Source organism: Erpetoichthys calabaricus, chromosome 11, assembly GCF_900747795.2.
Source record: "Erpetoichthys calabaricus chromosome 11, fErpCal1.3, whole genome shotgun sequence".
In the NCBI taxonomy this organism is placed as follows: Eukaryota; Metazoa; Chordata; class Cladistia; order Polypteriformes; family Polypteridae; genus Erpetoichthys; species Erpetoichthys calabaricus.
Window position 1 is genome coordinate 71,150,919 of NC_041404.2, and position 17,557 is coordinate 71,168,475.

General features: G+C 38.8%; 1 protein-coding gene across 1 annotated transcript in view; it reads left to right on the forward strand.

Annotated features, from left to right (window-relative positions):
* Positions 1–17,557, forward strand: part of grm6a (glutamate receptor, metabotropic 6a) — a 279,282-nt gene that overhangs the window by 187,907 nt on the left and 73,818 nt on the right. Inside the window, 3 exon segments of the mRNA XM_028813328.2 lie at positions 7,517–7,656; positions 10,093–10,716; positions 14,246–14,557. Of these exon segments, the coding sequence (XP_028669161.1) occupies positions 7,517–7,656; positions 10,093–10,716; positions 14,246–14,557 (1,076 nt within the window).

The following is a 17,557-nucleotide window of genomic DNA, read 5'->3' on the forward strand; positions in this document are numbered from 1 at the left end:
AGGCTGCCACCAAGCGTCCTGGGGGAGGTACTGAGATGCCCATGGTTGCTCCCCCGGAACATATGTAGAAGGGGCGTCCCAGCCGGGCATGGGACCCGGCCGCCTGCCACAACTGATTCTTATTATGTTTTAATATAGGAACAACAACTGCTACCTTCCATGAGGAGTGTTCTTCTTCTGCCCATATTCTATTAATTAATTCCAAAATTAACAGATTAGATTCTGATAAATGAGAAAACATTTTGGAACATATGTCGTTCTCCCCAGGCGATGACTGTCTTGCACTCTTATTGCTGATTTAAGCTCTAGCAATGTAAATTCAGCATCCAGACTAGAGCTAGACAATACTTTTTTCTCATCATCCTGTGGATTGCGTACTAAAACACTTTTTTGCAAAACATTTGTTCTTAACTGCAATGTGTATCTTAACAAGTTTTTTGCTAATAATTCTGCTTTTTCAGTGTCAGTTACTGCTACATATGCTCCCCCAACCACAACCAGTAGTGAATTAGTTTTGCTAATTCCTCCCATCTTCTGTGTCATGCTCCATATTTCTTCAACCTGAATCTCTTCCCCAATATTATCACAGTATGTTATCCAGTATATTCTTTATAGCTCGTCTCACTTCTCTTCTAACAACTGCTTCTGTTCTTTTATATAATATAAAGACAGAGCAGAAATGGCATTGCCTTATTTTCCTTATATACCTTATATCTCTCTTTACCTACCTTTTTACACTCATCAGTCCACCAAGGGTCTATTTTCCTCCTGCTTTTGATCTGAGAATTACTTCTTTGGCTACTGATTTAATTGCATCACGTACAACATCATAACTTAACTCAGTATCCTCTATGTCCAACTAATCTGTGAATCTATTACATAAACCTTTATATAACTCCCATTTTGCCTTTTTAAAATTCCATCTTGAAACATGATCATTTTTCATTTGTTGCACGTCTATACCCACTTTACATGTAATAGGGAAATGATCATTCCCAATTGTGATGCTATCATCCACTTCCCATTCACATGTTCTCGCTAGATCTCCTGACACCAGAGTAAGGTCTATAGCTGAAACAGTACTATTTTTGGTTCTGTACATTACCACAATGAATTTTAAATGAAACAACTCAGATGCAGTTGAAGTGCAGACTTTCAGCTTTAATTCAGTGGGGTGAACAAAACAATTGCATAAAATTGTGAGGCAACTAAAGCATTTTTAAACACAATCCCTTCATTTCAGGGGCTCAAAAGTAATTGGACAAATTAAATAACTAGAAATAAAATGTTCATTTCTAATACTTGGTTGAAAACCCTTTGCTGGCAATGACAGCCTGAAGTCTTGAGCTCATGGACATCACCAGATGCTGGGTTTCCTCCTTTTTAATGCTCTGCCAGGCCTTTACTGCAGCGGCTTTCAGTTGCTGTTTGTTTGTGGGCCTTTCTGTCTGAAGTTTAGTCTTCAACAAGTGAAATGCATGCTCAATTGGGTTAAGATCAGGTGACTGACTTGGCCATTCAAGAATTTTCCACTTCTTTGCTTTAATAAACTCCTGGGTTGCTTTGGCTGTATGTTTTGGGTCATTGTCCATCTGTATCATGAAACGCCGCCCAATCAATTTGACTGCATTAAGCTGGATTTGAGCAGACAGTATGTCTCTGAACACCTCAGAATTCATTCTGTCCTGTGTCATGTCATCAATAAACACTAGTGTCCCAGTGCCACTGGCAGCCATGCACGCCCAAGCCATCACACTGCCTCCACCGTGTTTTACAGATGATGTGGATTGCTTTGGATAATGAGCTGTTCCACACCTTCTCCATACTTTTTTCTTGCCATCATTCTGGTAGAGGTTAATCTTGGTTTCATCTGTCCAAAGAATGTTTTTCCAGAACTGTGCTGGCTTTTTTAAATGTTCTTTAGCAAAGGCCAATCTAGCCTTTCTATTCTTAAGGCTTATGAGTGGCTTACACTTTGCAGTGCACCCTCTGTATTTACTTTCATGCAGTCTTCACTTTATGGTAGACTTGAATATCAATTCACCTACCCCCTAGAGAATGTTGTTCACTTGGTTGGACGTTGTGAAGGGGTTTCTCTTCACCATGGAAATGATTCTGCGATCATCCACTACTGTTGTCTTCCATGGACCTCCAGGTCTTTTTGCGTTGCAGAGTTCACCAGTGCTTGCTTTCTTTCTCAGGATGTACCAAACTGTAGATTTTGCCACTCGTAATACTGTAGCAATTTCTCGGATGGGTTTTTTCTGTTTTCGCAGCTTAAAGATGGCTTCTTTCACCTGCATGGAGAGCTCCTTTGACCGCATGTTGTCTGTTCACAGCAAAATCTTCCACATGCAAGCACCACACCTCAAATCAACTCCAGGCCTTTTATCTGCTTAATTGATAATGACATAATGACGGACATGCCCACACCTGCCCATGAAGTAACCTTTGAGTCAATTGTCCAATTACTTTGAGCCCCTGAAATGAAGGGATTGTGTTAAAAAAATGCTTTAGTTGCCTCACATTTTTATGCAATCGTTTTGTTCACCCCACTGAATTAAAGCTGAAAGTCTGCACTTCAACTGCATTTGAGTTGTTTCATTTAAAATTCATTGTGGTAATGTACAGAACCAAAATTAGAAAAAAGTTGTCTCTGTCCAAATATTTATGGACCTAACTGTATATAGATTCAGTCATGTTCCTCTACCATTAGTAAAACACACATAACATTTTTCTTTCAGGACTTTTTCTATCACTGCCCCATTATTATCTGTGCTACTACAACTCCACTGAAGCACTAAATTTCCGACTCTTACCTGCTGCACTTCTATTCCTCTTTTATGTACAGGATATCCTGCATAAGTATGTTCTCCTCCATGATTAATAACTTTTGGCCCTACTCCTTCACCACATTTTCCATATTCATGTTCTCCACCACACATACATCATCTTTTTTACCTTTACAAATCACTGCTATATGCCCAAACTCCGGACACTTAAAACACCTCAAAGGAGGTGTTACATATACTCAGAACGTATAGCTCATGTAATTTAAATTAACTCTATCCGGCATATCTTTCCCATCAAATTTTATCATCATTTACAAACTATCAGTTTTAACTCCATCACGAAAACCTTTTAATCGTACAGCTTCCAGTACTTTTCCTCTAAATTGTGTTTAACTTTCCTGCCTCCTATTTCTTTTAATCCAGCAACTTTTTCACACTGATTAATGTCTTTACAAAACACTAACAGTGACCCATCTCTTAAACCTCTCGCTCCCTTAGTATCTCCTAATGCTTTTTTTTAAATCTTTCATTAATTTAATCAGATTAATATCAGAGACTGGACCAGGTTAAATATTTAGCAATACCTTAAACTCTCCTTTCTTCTTTGGTTAAGTTCTGTACACCATCCTCATCACTAGATGAAGCATGATTACACTCTTATATTCTTATCTCATTTTTCTTGTTCCCAACAGTCTGCCATTCTCTTTCCTTCAAATTCCTCCTTTTACCCAAAGCCATTTCCTGCTATTTCCTTCATACTTGTCACTTCCTTACATCTCCACTCTAGTCACAGCTCAGTGCTGCCTCTTCCCACCAATCCCATTCCACCCCTCCACACTGAACACCCACTGAAGGATCTGCTCTCAGCATCCAAAGCTAAAGGCTGAGGGCAGTCCTTCAGTGACATCTGGGTGATTCTGCCTCTTGTGGTTCTACCCACAAAACACAAGGAAGACAAGAGAACATAGTACAATACATACATAATAAATAGTAAATAAAACAATATTAACAATCCATAATAACAATGAAAAAATGGAAAATTATAATTTCATTTAAATAAATAATGCACAAAAAAAAACAAACAAACATAAGCCAGGGAACAAACCCTGGCTGTAACAAAACATATCAAAAAGAATAATACAAATAATTTATATAATAATAATATATAAATATAATAATTACTAATAATAATAATATTCAAAAAGAATCATTTTAACTTTAGTAAACACTTGTCTAAAAAATAAAATGTATGTAACCATTGTGTTCCTTGGCTTCCAAACTTCCCAGAATGATACAATGGTTATTTTTAAAGACCGATGAACAGCTGCAAAAAATTAAAATACACATAAGAGTTTGTCAAAATAAACAAATTATTGTCATTGTTATGAATTTGAACCATAATTATAGTGATGCCATTTTGTGCTTTGTTTTATGAATGCTCGCTATTTATGGCCATGTTCTGTATGGTTGCAATGCATGTTTTCTGTCACATGACATGAAGGTCACATGATATATTATGTAATCAGGTTCCATCTACAGTATATAGGTTGGTGGTGCACTGTAGAGAGCATTAAAGCTTTTACATAATTAAAAACCTTTGCAAGCTTAGTTCAAAGAACTTGTTTTGGTTAGGAAATTTCTTTGTTAGTTTTAGACTTTATGCCTTTTTAATCTACAATTTGGTATATGTTAGTTTCTCTTTTTTGAAACTGATATTTGCCTGTCCTTTTAACTCTAATTCTGCCTTCCCTCTTTGACTTTTTTTTCTGGTCATCTCAGTTTTTTATTGTGCATACATTATTCACCTCAAAGTGTGTACAGAAGATGTTTTTTGCAACAGCTGGTTTCTTAAGCACTTATTTTCTGTTTCATTTCCAGAAAAGTTTAACCATGCACATTGATTCAACAGAGTGTAAATTTTCTTTTGTGGCATTCTAATTAATGAACTTGTAAATGTGATTTTTTTTGTAAGTTCTTACTTGTTTGCTATCTTTAAATAATAATAATTTGTTTTTGTAAATCACCTCATGCATGCTTAACTAAAATCAAACAATGATTGTAAAGATGCCCAATAAGTAACAAATTTCAGGTTATTCATTCTTTTTATTATTCATTTTGCCAATCAGAACATTTTCCAAATGGAATCATTTTAAGTTCTGAAGAATATCACTATTATTTAATTGATAGAAGCCTAATTATAAAACAGATAATTTTATTTATTGTTATTCAATCTGTGTCATAAACTCCCTGTATTACTTCTCTGCTAAAATTTAGTGAAAAATTCACATGTACTTAAGACCTATTCTCTGTCATAAATGTGTCATTTAAAAAGATTTGCATGTCTGTGCTTAACAATGCACGCTAGTGATAATGTCTAACAATCAATGAAACAAACAACTTCCTACCTGTTACTGAGTTCCAGAATAGTGACATCCAAAGTAGCACATACAGTAGCACTGCCATGGACATTCTGAAAAGCTTTTGCATGCTATTCAAACCCATCCAATGAAGGCACGACAATAATATGATGGATAATATCCATACATTGAATGTTAAAACATTAAGATTTCCTGATACCTGCAAGCTTCATATAACAAACAAGCCCCAAACAACAGATTTGGGTGAAAAAAATAATTTTCTTGAACAAAGGTGTTCATTTTTTTAAAATTTTTTAACATTTTCTTTTTGTTTTCAGTTAACTTACTTAATAAAAATAATCAAGGATGTGAAAGAGGTCTGGTGGTTAGCACTTCTGTCTTTTGGATCCAACATATTCAACATTGTCAGTGTGCACACTTTCTCAGTGTCTGCTTTGGCTTTTTCCAGGTTTCCTTAGTTTTTCTCTCACATTTTAAAATGTGCATGTTGTGTAAATGATGATTTACAAATGACCCTACATATGTCAGATTGTGCCCTCTGTGATGAATCAATGCCCTATCCAGAGGTGGTTTGCCATTACATATGATATTTCTGTGATAAATGTCTAAATTAAACAGATTGGAGATTTTTATATTAGATTAAAACTAATCATATTTTGAAAAATTAATGAAATGTTTAAATGATAGTTTTGTTTTGTTTTTCACGTAAAGTAGAACTGTGGTACACAAAGAGCCTTGGATCTAAAACTGCTCCCAACCCTCTAACAGTATTATATGGAGTAACATCAAAATAGAAAAAAATGTGCAGTGAAAAATCAATGGTGATATCCTACACTACATTGCTTACACAAAGACTGCATTTTTTCTCTAACTAGAATAATCTTCGCCCACCTACTGTGCTTCAATGGGAAAATAATATATTACTGTAAGTTGGAAAAAATTAAACTTTCCCAGCAAGGAACTGTTCAAGATTTTTTTTAATTTGGCAAGAATCCATTCACCAGAATAAGGAAAATAATTGCAGAATAAGCAACCAGGTCACAATATTTTGTAATGTTTTAACTGTCTTTTAGCACTTGGCTCTCTGAATTGTGTAGAGAAAGGCCATTGAGGGTTCAGCTTAATAAGATTTGATTTTTTGAAACACAATGTTGTATTACTGTGTCGATCATACATTAGTACCTTTGGCTGAAATGTTTTACCATTTGTGTTTTGTTCTTTGAAGAAAATATTTTTTGTATTTGTAGTACACAAAATGAGCAATAAACACAATCCAATGCCTTTGACAGAAACTAAACATAATACATACTGTATAACACATTTAACCAATAACTACTGTAGGGAATGTGGGGTATAAGCAAGGTAAACACATAACATTCAAAAATAAAAGCACCCATTGTTTTACTTCCAGTGACAATGTATATGGTATTAAGTAAAAGGATGACTGAATATATTATTCTGGTTAAACTGTTCGTAAAATCCAAAAGTTATGTTTAGTTTACTGTACAAAGCGTGTTTTATTTACTCTTTTTAGATGTATATTATTCTAAACTAACAGAATAATTGCTAAAATAAAAAATGTTACTGCTATCGTAAAGTTCAAAATGTTTTAATAATTCTTATTTTTAGGAATAACCTACAAATACTTTAGAACAAATGAAGGAGAATAATACATAGTCTTTCTTTCTTTGTATTCTTTCTTCTGAGTATTTTTAACATACAGTATAAAGGGCCAAACCGAAATTAAATAAATTGTGTTGTCTAATACTTAATGTGCAATTCAACCAATACTTGATTTAAAGGAAGCAAAATAAAGTTAATAAATATCCTTTATTAATCCATTCATTTTCCAAACCACTTAACTCAGTGTGAGTTCATGTGCTATCTGTCAAAGCAAGCAAAAGGCTTAACTGCACTTTCAGTGGAGCATTTACACCAGCTGTCTTCTTTTATACAAATCCATGTAGTCATTCATGGAGCAGCAGCCTATCAAACTACAAATGTTTCACCTGTCAGCGTGCTTTTTCTTCTTCATTACTCGGCATCAGACTAGATATCATGCTTTGTCTGAGTACTTATCTAGCCATGCGCATCGTATTATTAATGTCCCTTCTGCGCTGTGTCCACTGTGTGACTGATGTGTTATCCTTTAAACTGAATTGATATTATGAGCTATTTAGTGCTCATTTAATAGTCTTAATAATTTAATAATTTAATAGTTATTCCCCAGTGAAGTTGCTCTGTTGTTGTAAGAAGAAAGGACTTCTCCCATCCCATTAACAGAAGAAATCACAAAATGCTGTTCTTTTCACTTTTCTGATCAAATACATTTTGCCATCCATGCAGGCAGTGCTGGCACAGCTGTCATGTTTAATGAAAATGGAGATGCCCCTGGACGTTATGACATTTTCCAGTATCAGATGTCTAATACTAGTATCTCTGGGTACAAAGTCATTGGTCAGTGGACCAACCAACTCAGGCTGAATGTAAGTAAAAATATCTTGTACAGTTCACCTCAAACATTAGAATGTTTGTTTTATATTGAAAAGTAATTCATTCACTACTTAAGATTTTGATAATCAGGCATGGAGAAACATTAAATAGTGGTACTGTCTTGTGGATCTACTGTCCTGGATTCAAATCCCTTGCCTAGTTATTGTCCATTTAAAGTTTTCACATTTGTCCTATATCTGCATGTGTTTTCCTCCTCCAGTTTTCCTTCCAGATCCAAAAGATATGCTGGTTATGGCAGCTAATAAAATTGGCACAGTGTGAGAGAGTATGTATCACTATATTGACAAAAGAATTAGGACACCCTTCCAAATCATTGAATTCAGATGTTCCAATCACTTCCATGGCCACAGGTGGGTGTATAAAATCAAGCACCTGGGCATGCAGACTTCTTTTACAAACATTTGTGAAAGAATGGGTCGCTCTTAGGAGCTCAGTGAATTCTAGTGTGGTACCATGATAGGATGCCACCTGTGCAATAAGTCCATTTGTGAAATTTCCTTGCTATTAAATATTCCATGGTCAACTGTTAGTGGTATTATAACAAAGTGGAAGCAATTGGAAATGAAGTGGTGGGCCACGTAAAATCACAGAGCCAGGACAGCGCATGGTGAGGCGCACAATGTGCACAAATTGCCAACTTTCTGCAGAGTCAATAGCTACAGACCTCCAAACTTCATGTGGCCTCCAGATTAGTTCAAGAACAGTGTGTAGAGAGCTTCATAGAATGGGTTTCCATGGCCGAGCATCTGCATCCAAGTCTTACATCACCAAGTGCAATGCAAAGCGTTGGGAGCAGTAGTGTAATGCACACCAGTGGAGACATGTCCTCTGGAGAGCCGAATCATGCTTCTTTGTCTGGCAATCCAATGGACGAGTCTGGGTTTGGCAGTTACCAGGAGAACGGTACTTGCCTGACTGCATTGTGCCAAGTGTAAAGTTTGGTGGAGGGAGGATTATGGTGTGAAGTTGTTTTTCAGGGGTTGGGCTTGGCTCCTTAGTTCCAGTGAAATGAACTCTTAATGCTTCAGGGGATGGCCCCTTCCTGTTCCAACATGACTGCACACCAGTCCACAAAGCAAGGTCTATAAAGAAATGGATGAGCAAGTTTGGTATGGAGGAACTTGACTGGCCTGCACAGAGCCCTGACCTCAACCCGACAGAACACCTTTGGTATGAATTAGACCGGAAACTGTGAGCCAGGCCTTCTTGTCCAACATCAGTGCCTGACTTCACAAATGCTATCCTAGAAGAATGGTCAAAAATTCCCATAAACACAATCCTGAACCTTATGGAAAGCCTTCCCAGGAGAGTTGAAGCTGTTATAGCTGCAAAGGGATTGCCAACTCCATATTAAAGTCTATGTTTTAAGAATGGGATGTCATTAAAGTTCGTGTGTGTGTAAAGGCAGGCATCCTAATACTTTTGGCAATATGTGTGCATGTAAGTGGGTACTGTATTAGACTACCACCCTGTCAAGCGTAGTTTCTTGTCTTGTAACCAGTGCCATTTGAAACGACTGTTTCTCCCAACAAACCTGAAATGGATTAAGTGTAATTTAGAGTGTTGTGTTATATTGGGTTGATAGCTATAAATTTATATTTAGCATTTTGCTTCCCCTGACATTTTCTTCAGTTGGTTATTACTACCTTATTATTATTATTATTATTATTGGTTATTGTGAATTTTCCCTTGGTGATTAATAAAGTATCTATCTACCTTGTGCATAAGCTAGTTTTTTCCTTAACATTAAATATTCATTTGTTATATTTCTGTGACCTATGACTGGAGTTACTTTACTTCTGTTGTTTTGTTGTACAGTATGCTAAACATTATTCTGAGAAGCTTTGCATTTCAGTGCAACTTATTCTGTCACCTACCTCAATCGTGTAGGAAAGTGGGTTGACTTGATCCTGGGCTCTCTTCCAACAGAGCTCTCACTGCGTAGTAGTAGTAGTAGCAGTAGTAGTAGCATTAATAGTTGTATTCTTGTACAGGGTGCAGGGAAATTCATTTTTGCTTATCTAACCAACATGCAACATGTTATCACTCTCTGGCGCCATCATAAATAAAACTTTTAGAAATTATAGTTTAAAAATGTGGGTGGGGTGCTAGTGTGAAAGGGATTCAGGCAGGCCATCTAGGATTCTTAGATGACTGGATTGCAATTGCTAAAGTTGGAAATGGAAACTTTAGTAAAAACAAAGCTGCCATTAGATTTATTGACTTACCAAAACATGATGAAGTATTTTAAAGGCAAAAGTTAATAAATAAAGTAGAAGAGAGATTTCACCACAGTCATTGTTGAGCAAAAGCTAGCCAGGCTTTCTCTGAGCAAAGAGAATCATTTTGAGTTGAAAGCTGATGCCTAAAGTTGCTAATGATGTGCTTCTCTTGTTTCTTTTACATAGGTAGAGGAGATGCTGTGGTCTGGGGGAGAACAAGCAATCCCAGACTCTGTATGTAGTTTTCCCTGCAACCCTGGCGAAAGAAAGAAGATGGTGAAAGGTGTTCCTTGCTGCTGGCACTGTGAACTATGTGATGGCTACCAATACCAGTCTGATGAATTCTCTTGTGAAATGTGTCCTTTTGATATGAGGCCCACTGTGAATCGCACTGCTTGCCGGCCAACTCCCATTATAAAACTTGAATGGCATTCTCCATGGGCAATGCTACCAATGTTCTTGGCTCTACTGGGCATCCTAGCAACTACATCTGTTGTTGTAACCTTCATTCGCTTCAATGACACACCAATAGTGCGGGCATCTGGCCGAGAGCTGAGCTACGTGCTACTTACTGGGATATTCCTCATCTATGTTATGACTTTCCTCATGATAGCGGAGCCCGGGGCTGTGGTGTGTGCTTTCCGAAGGCTATTTCTTGGGCTGGGAATGTGTATCAGCTATGCAGCATTGCTCACAAAGACCAATCGCATTTACCGTATTTTTGAACAAGGAAAGAAATCGGTCACACCTCCCAGATTTATCAGTCCAACTTCCCAGCTAGTGATTACCTTCATTTTGATTTCATTACAGGTATAGCACATCTTCCTTGAGGTACTTCTTTCTAATTACATAATATAAGAAGCTGTGGTAAAAGGAAAAATTACTTGAATGATAACCAGCCACAGTGGTAAACTTTTATTCCCCCCATGTCACAATCAATTAACTTTTACTTTTCTTCTTGATACATTTTTAGTTAATGCGAATAATATTTATCCTTGTAATGCTGCATTAAATTATCAGTTGTGCATGCTGAGAGGTGATTGAATACATTAAAAAAAATTCAAAAATGCCCCACGGGGACATAGTGTTTAAAAACTGCACTGTAGAGAACACCCCTAGAGTCCTATTGCTGTACATGGCTCATATATCCCATTTATTCTTGTATTTCTGGCACTTATATAGAGGAACTGAGGCTCTTAAATTATTTTGTATAGTAGAACAGAATGAAAAAAATGGAGATAGGCCCTTGAAATAGGATATTCCATCACACTGGCTATAATAATGACATGCATACAATATTTACAGTACATCACTGGTGATAATGAAAAATGAAATAATTTGTGACTAGGCACCCATACTGTAAGCTATGTTTAACATAAAATTCCGTTAAATATTACTTATTTTTAATATAGCACCTTTTATTGGTTAAGGAAGAAATATTACAGAAGACAACCTGATACTAGATTGTGTATACAATTACATAAGTATCAGAGAAAGTTGGTATAGATAATGAATAAAATAATGAAAAAGAAAGACAGGTAAACTAGAAATATATTGCTTAAAAAAAGAAGTTAATCTCAGGAGAAGCAGAATAATATTCGGTGCCTCCTCTTCAGGCATAATGACAACAAGCAGAAGAATACAGAGATAGTCATCAGGAGCTAAATAACAATAGCAGTAATAAAATTGGATGATATAGTAGGCAAGTACAGATCTAGTATCGTAGATTTTAATTTCATGTTGTTCTTGTGTCTATGTGAATGCCCCATATTTTTTCTCATATTAGTTCAGATTAATTGGAAATTCTGAATTGGGCATAAGCAGGCCCTGCAGTGCCCTGGTGCTTTGTCTTGCTTTGTTTCCTGCCTTGCATCTAGTGTTACCAGGCTAGGCTCCAGCTCTTCATTTCCTGAATGGTATTAAATCTCTTTGAGAATGAAATGAAAAGAGTAAGACAGTTAATTCTCATACAGTAAGTTTATGGTGATTACATGTTTGCTAAAGTAGGAGTTAGCTATGCCCATTTGTGGATTGTATTACACATTAATTCACAACAATTTCACAATTTATTTACAGATTCAGTCCTATACTTGGCTAGAAGTTGGCAGAGTGATTTTCTTGTAATTTGTTTGGATAAAAAAGTGAAAGTTGGTGTTATGCTGGTAGGTTTGCAAAATGATCAGATAATGGCATGCAGCAGTACTTTTACAATATATGGGGTTCTGAGAAACTGTATTGTGGCCATGTGGGGGTGCTGTTAAGTCAACTCTAAACCCAGAATAAAACCAGGGAAGCCTAGAAAGTGTAAAAAAAGGCATATGTATTCTGAAAACAAACACTAATGGCACTGTATAACAAACAATATCACCAGTAAACATGATAAAATAAATATTTTGCCTCTCTGGTGCGTCCTCCAGCCACCATAAAAAACCTCACACTGGTTCCATTCCATCTGAACTAGTGTGATGCTGAGGTGTCACAGGTTGCATGGCTGCACTCGGGTCCTCATCTGGGATCCTGAGTTGGTTTGTCATGTAGTGGGTGCGGCAATGCGCTGTATCAGCGTGTGCTCCTAACCTCCTCCTCCATCTCTGGTGCTTCCTGAACAACAGTAACCCCAGTGGGGTGACTAGGTCACTGTTCATGTTAAACAAAACTCATTATGAAGCTCTTTACTACTTTCTACCCCTTTCTCCACCCTTTTATTCTGAGCTCCACATTCTCCTTGCCAGGTGAGTCCTTGTCATCACTCTGTAATAACTCCCCCAGGCATGATTTGGGAGTTCCTTTTAAAGACTGAGAAGGGTATACTCCCAGTGTCACATTCATTTAACAGTTGAGAATGTACATGCCAGCCTAAACGCTATTAAATTATGGAGGAAGTCTCACTAGAGCTCCAATGAGTGGCTCCAGCTTACTCTTCTGACAAAGCTGCCGTTTTGAACTACAACTCCCAGGCAACCCAATAGGAGTCTCAATACAGTATAAAATAGATGCTGCCAGCTATTATCTAGGACTATGTTTATATTAAATCATGTCCCCAGGCAATCATTTATCATAATGTTCTCATGTCCTGGGAATATACTACACACGTTTGTCTTGGATGGGGCCTCCCATATCGGACATGAAACACACTGCCATTTCTACTGCCAACATACTTCCTTTTACAATATATAGGCAATTGAAAGACCCTAACTGAGCAAATACAGTGGATCTGGAAGTCCATTTCACATATATTAACCCATCTGTCACCAGAGGGTCCTGTTAACATGTGGAAAATTGACTACTAATACTTCTAGTGTTTTACTTCTTGTCTTCTTGTGAATTTCCCCTTGGGATTAATAAAGTTTCTATCTATCTATCTATCTATCTATCTATCTATCTATCTATCTATCTATCTATCTATCTATCTATCTATCTATCTATCTATCTATCTATCTATCTATCTATCTATCTATCTATCTATCTATCTCTACAAAATACAAAGGAAAGGTTATTCTTAGGTCAATAATGGTACTGTACAGGTCAGATTGTGATTGTGCTGACTTGGCATTCATTGCACACACTTGGCAAATGTCTTCTTTACCTCAGTGTTGTGCAGGTGTTTTCTAATGCTCAATTATCCAGAACGTAGTAGAGACCCTCATCAGAACTGCTGGCCAATTTTCATGTTCCAGCACTTCGACGGTTCTTCCATTCAAGTTCAAGCTGAAGTAACATCCCTTGTGATGTAATAACTTTTATAATAAGTTCAAGCGTAATGTCAGGGTAGGACTTCTGTTTCAAGCCCCCAGAAGAACTTAGCAAGCTTTGCTATAGTGTGTGTGGAGCTTCCATGTTCTCCAAATGTCTTCCTAGGTTTTATCTTAGTACTGTGGTCAAAACCTTGTCTGTTAGGTTAATTGACTATTTCAATTGGCCTGTATGAGTAAGCATGGCTTTGCTGTATACTGAAATGGTGCCCTGCATGGGGTTAATTCCTGCTTTGCACTCATTGCAGCTAGGAGAAGCTCTGGAATAAGTAAAATCAGAAAATGAATAAGGAGAAGGTATTGTTTAAAAGTAGAATCGGAAATTTTCAAAGATGCTACGTGCACAAAGTTTTTATATTCAAATAATAATATTCCTGTATGTGGTATAACAGGATTGCACACATTACCAGGATATGAACTCATCCATTCAGTACTGTTTAGTTTAAGTTAGCATTCTGGGGCAAATGTGTGTGGTTAATTAAAATTTCTATTTAATTCAATTTCAAACTATGTAATTTTACAAATATATAGAAGATGTGATAACCTCTGTCCCAAACTGACTGGTCTTGGCTTTTCTTTTCCTGCAGGTCCTCGGAGTGTTTGTCTGGTTTGGTGTAGTACCTCCACATACAATCATTGACTATGAGGAGCTGCATCCACCAAACCCAGAGTTGGCTTGTGGGATTCTCAAATGCGACATGTCTGACTTATCACTAATCTGTTGCCTCAGCTACAGCATTGTGCTCATGGTGACATGCACAGTATATGCAGTCAAGAGTCGTGGAGTTCCAGAAAACTTTAACGAGGCAAAGCCTATTGGTTTTACCATGTATACAACATGTATAATCTGGCTGGCTTTCGTGCCCATCTTTTTTGGTACTTCACAGTCTACTGAAAAGGTATCACATTTTTGATTGTTATGATACTGCTATAGTAGATTATTCTCTAAACTGGTGATTCTCCTTTTTTTTCCTCAAAGGCCCATCTAGAAAGAAATTTATTCAGGAATGCTCCCCTGTGTTGAAATAATGTATTCAATTAAGCAAAATGGCAATTTTTTCTTTAGCCCTTTCAGAATTTAAAAGTATTACATTTTATGTATATCATTCAGATATTTTTAGAGCAGTAGAAATCAATAATTAGTAGACTTACTATATTAAGGTTATTTTTAATGGAGTTGATTCTGAAGTTATATAAAACAATGCTTGCTAAAGGTTATGATCATTTCCACTTTGTCCCTGCATTTGTTCTTTAGGTCAGTTAACCAAGCAACTCATTCCAACATAATTATTTTGTGCTAAATGTTAACAGCACTTTGAGCTATGCTGAAACACAATACTCAAACTGGGGTAGACTCGGTTTATTGAATTTCTTCCAGTGGTTGCCTACAGATGATGATTCTATCACCAGATTTAACTCCATTCTTTGACAGCAAAGAATACTTTCCAAGTCGAATAAAAAATTCCTTTTTCACAATAAGTATATACCCCCCTTACTTTTGGAATATAATAAAAAAGCTGCGGGATAATTTCTTCAGAAGTTGTTTCACATCTTCATCAGCACTTAACCTGGCTGATTCACTCAGGTTTTTTTAACTCATGACAAAAATTCATATCCACATCCTATCCGCTACTCGAACTGTGATCCCAAAATTCATTTTTTGGTTTAAACTAATTGGTAAACTAATTGCTTCCTGTTCTTTGCAAAGTATTATTTAGTGCCTTGAAATGATCAGAATAGTCAGCAAAGTAAGAAACACAACAATGATTTACTTTATTTTACATAATTGTCATAACAACACCATTTGAATGAAATGTGAATTTCAAAGAATTTTCAAAATGATTTAAATGAAATTTAAAGAGATATTTATTTCTATGCAGATTGACGTTTCAGATGATAAATGAATAACGTGACTCGATGCAATTTATAACAAGTTATAACAATGTCTTTTGAGACATTTCTATGAGCTTTAGGACAGAGACCTTGTATTGACTCAGGTCTACTCTACTAAATCAATATATATATTGTGGGGGTCGGCTGGGGGGTGCCCGTAGGATTGAGGAGCCCTGGATGTCAGCACTTCCGCCACACCCGGAAGTTCTGCCAGAAGGAATACCAGGGACACCCGGAGTTTTTCCGGGTGCTCATGTGGCACTTCCGCCACACCAGGAAGTGCCACAGGAAGATCGTCAGAGGGCACCTGGAGCACATCCGGGTGGATATAAAAGAGGCTGCCTTCCTCCAGTCAGGAGGAAGAAGACAAAGCTCAGGAAAGAGGAGCAGAGGTGGTGAAGGAAGGACCATTGAGAGGCCCGGTCTTAAGTAGGGTGTTTGGTGCAGGGGGCACTGTGTTGTGTGCGGGACAATTCTGTAAATAAAATATGTGTAGTATGGAACTGTCAGTGTCTGTCTGTTGGTGTCCGGGCTGGTTTACCACAATGGCATCCCAGATGGGACTTCCGGCCCATTACTCTGCTGGGAGTTTTTAAAAATAATTTTGTGGACAGCCCGGCACAGCAGGACAGGCCCCACACCCACCGCGGCAAGGCCATGCGCATGCAGCACTGTGGGAAGGCGACTGACTCAAGGGACTGCCAACGGTTCACTGAATGGGGAGAAGGAAGAACAGGAAAAGCGTGAGAGCAGCGGAGTCCCCGACATACGCCGTTGTCATGGACTCCCAGGTCGGCACTGAGACTGAAGAGGCCACTCGGAGGAAGCCCACTCCAAAAGACGGGATCCAGGAGGTAAGTCCCATGCCCAGCGGCAGTCAGCCCTGGGGGGTTGGTCTCGCCAGGCCCTGTTGTTGTGTTTCAGGTAGGGACTGCCTGGATCCGCGTCCGTGGCCATGCGTCCTCCATGAGACAGTGGAGAAGCTGGAGGAGAAGGCGATCACGCCTCTGAAGACCCTGCAGGGGTGGATGGAGCGGCGCGGTGTTGGATTTTGCAGCGGCGGTGCAGGTAAGTAATACCTGTACCGTAATTAAGAAAGGAGTGTTGTGCGAAGGGATACTGGTATCGTTCGGTTCTGGGTATCAAGTAGCCACATCTCCTACAGTGGATGCGGTCGTGAGGGCTGATCGTGTGGTGGGGGCGAGAAAAGCAGGGGCGCAGACAAGGCACCGTCTGATGAGTGCCGCGTGTCAAAACGCCCTGCTCCCAGAGCCAACGACGGTCTCACACCGCTCTACAGGGGCACAGATGGCACAAGGTCTCCTTCTCTTCCATAGGGAGACCCAGACCGTCAGGGCGCCCCAGAGGAAAAGGAGGAACCAGAGGAGGAAAGCCAGCTCATCCGACAAAGGGAGACGTGAGTCTTCGGACTCACGTACGTTGACGGGCCACCCTCTGTGGGGGCAGAGGGAAGCTCCAAAAGCAGCTGAGAAGACGGGGATGCGAGCGTTCCCATCTTGCTTTATGGGCACAAGGGCACAGAAAAGGCAGAGGGGGGCGCCGAGCCTGTGAGTGCCAGGGTGCTGGCAGATGGGGTGAGTGTTGGCTGTGTGAACTAATGGAAGATGCTGGCCGATGGCATTGAGACAACGTCTCCGCCCTCTTTTCCAATTCTGTTTTACAGGACTGGACCCTGGACAGGAATGTGTCGGCTCCCCGCCATGGAACATCTGCCCTCACGGGACGAGCTGCTGGCCCCTACGGGTCTCAGCTGACGGAGGGACAATGTGGCAGTCGGCCGGGGGCTTATGCCTAGCTGGGACGCCTGGAAGGTCCGGGAGAGAGTTTATACCTCCCCTGGGCCATGAGAGCGCAGCTGCCCTGGTCTGTATGGGGACCACGGGAACCGAGCATGGAATCTCAACCCTATTGAGACCCGTGGCCACCACAAGGGGGTGCCGGAGGATTGAGGAGCCTTCGATGTCAGCACTTCCGCCACACCAGAA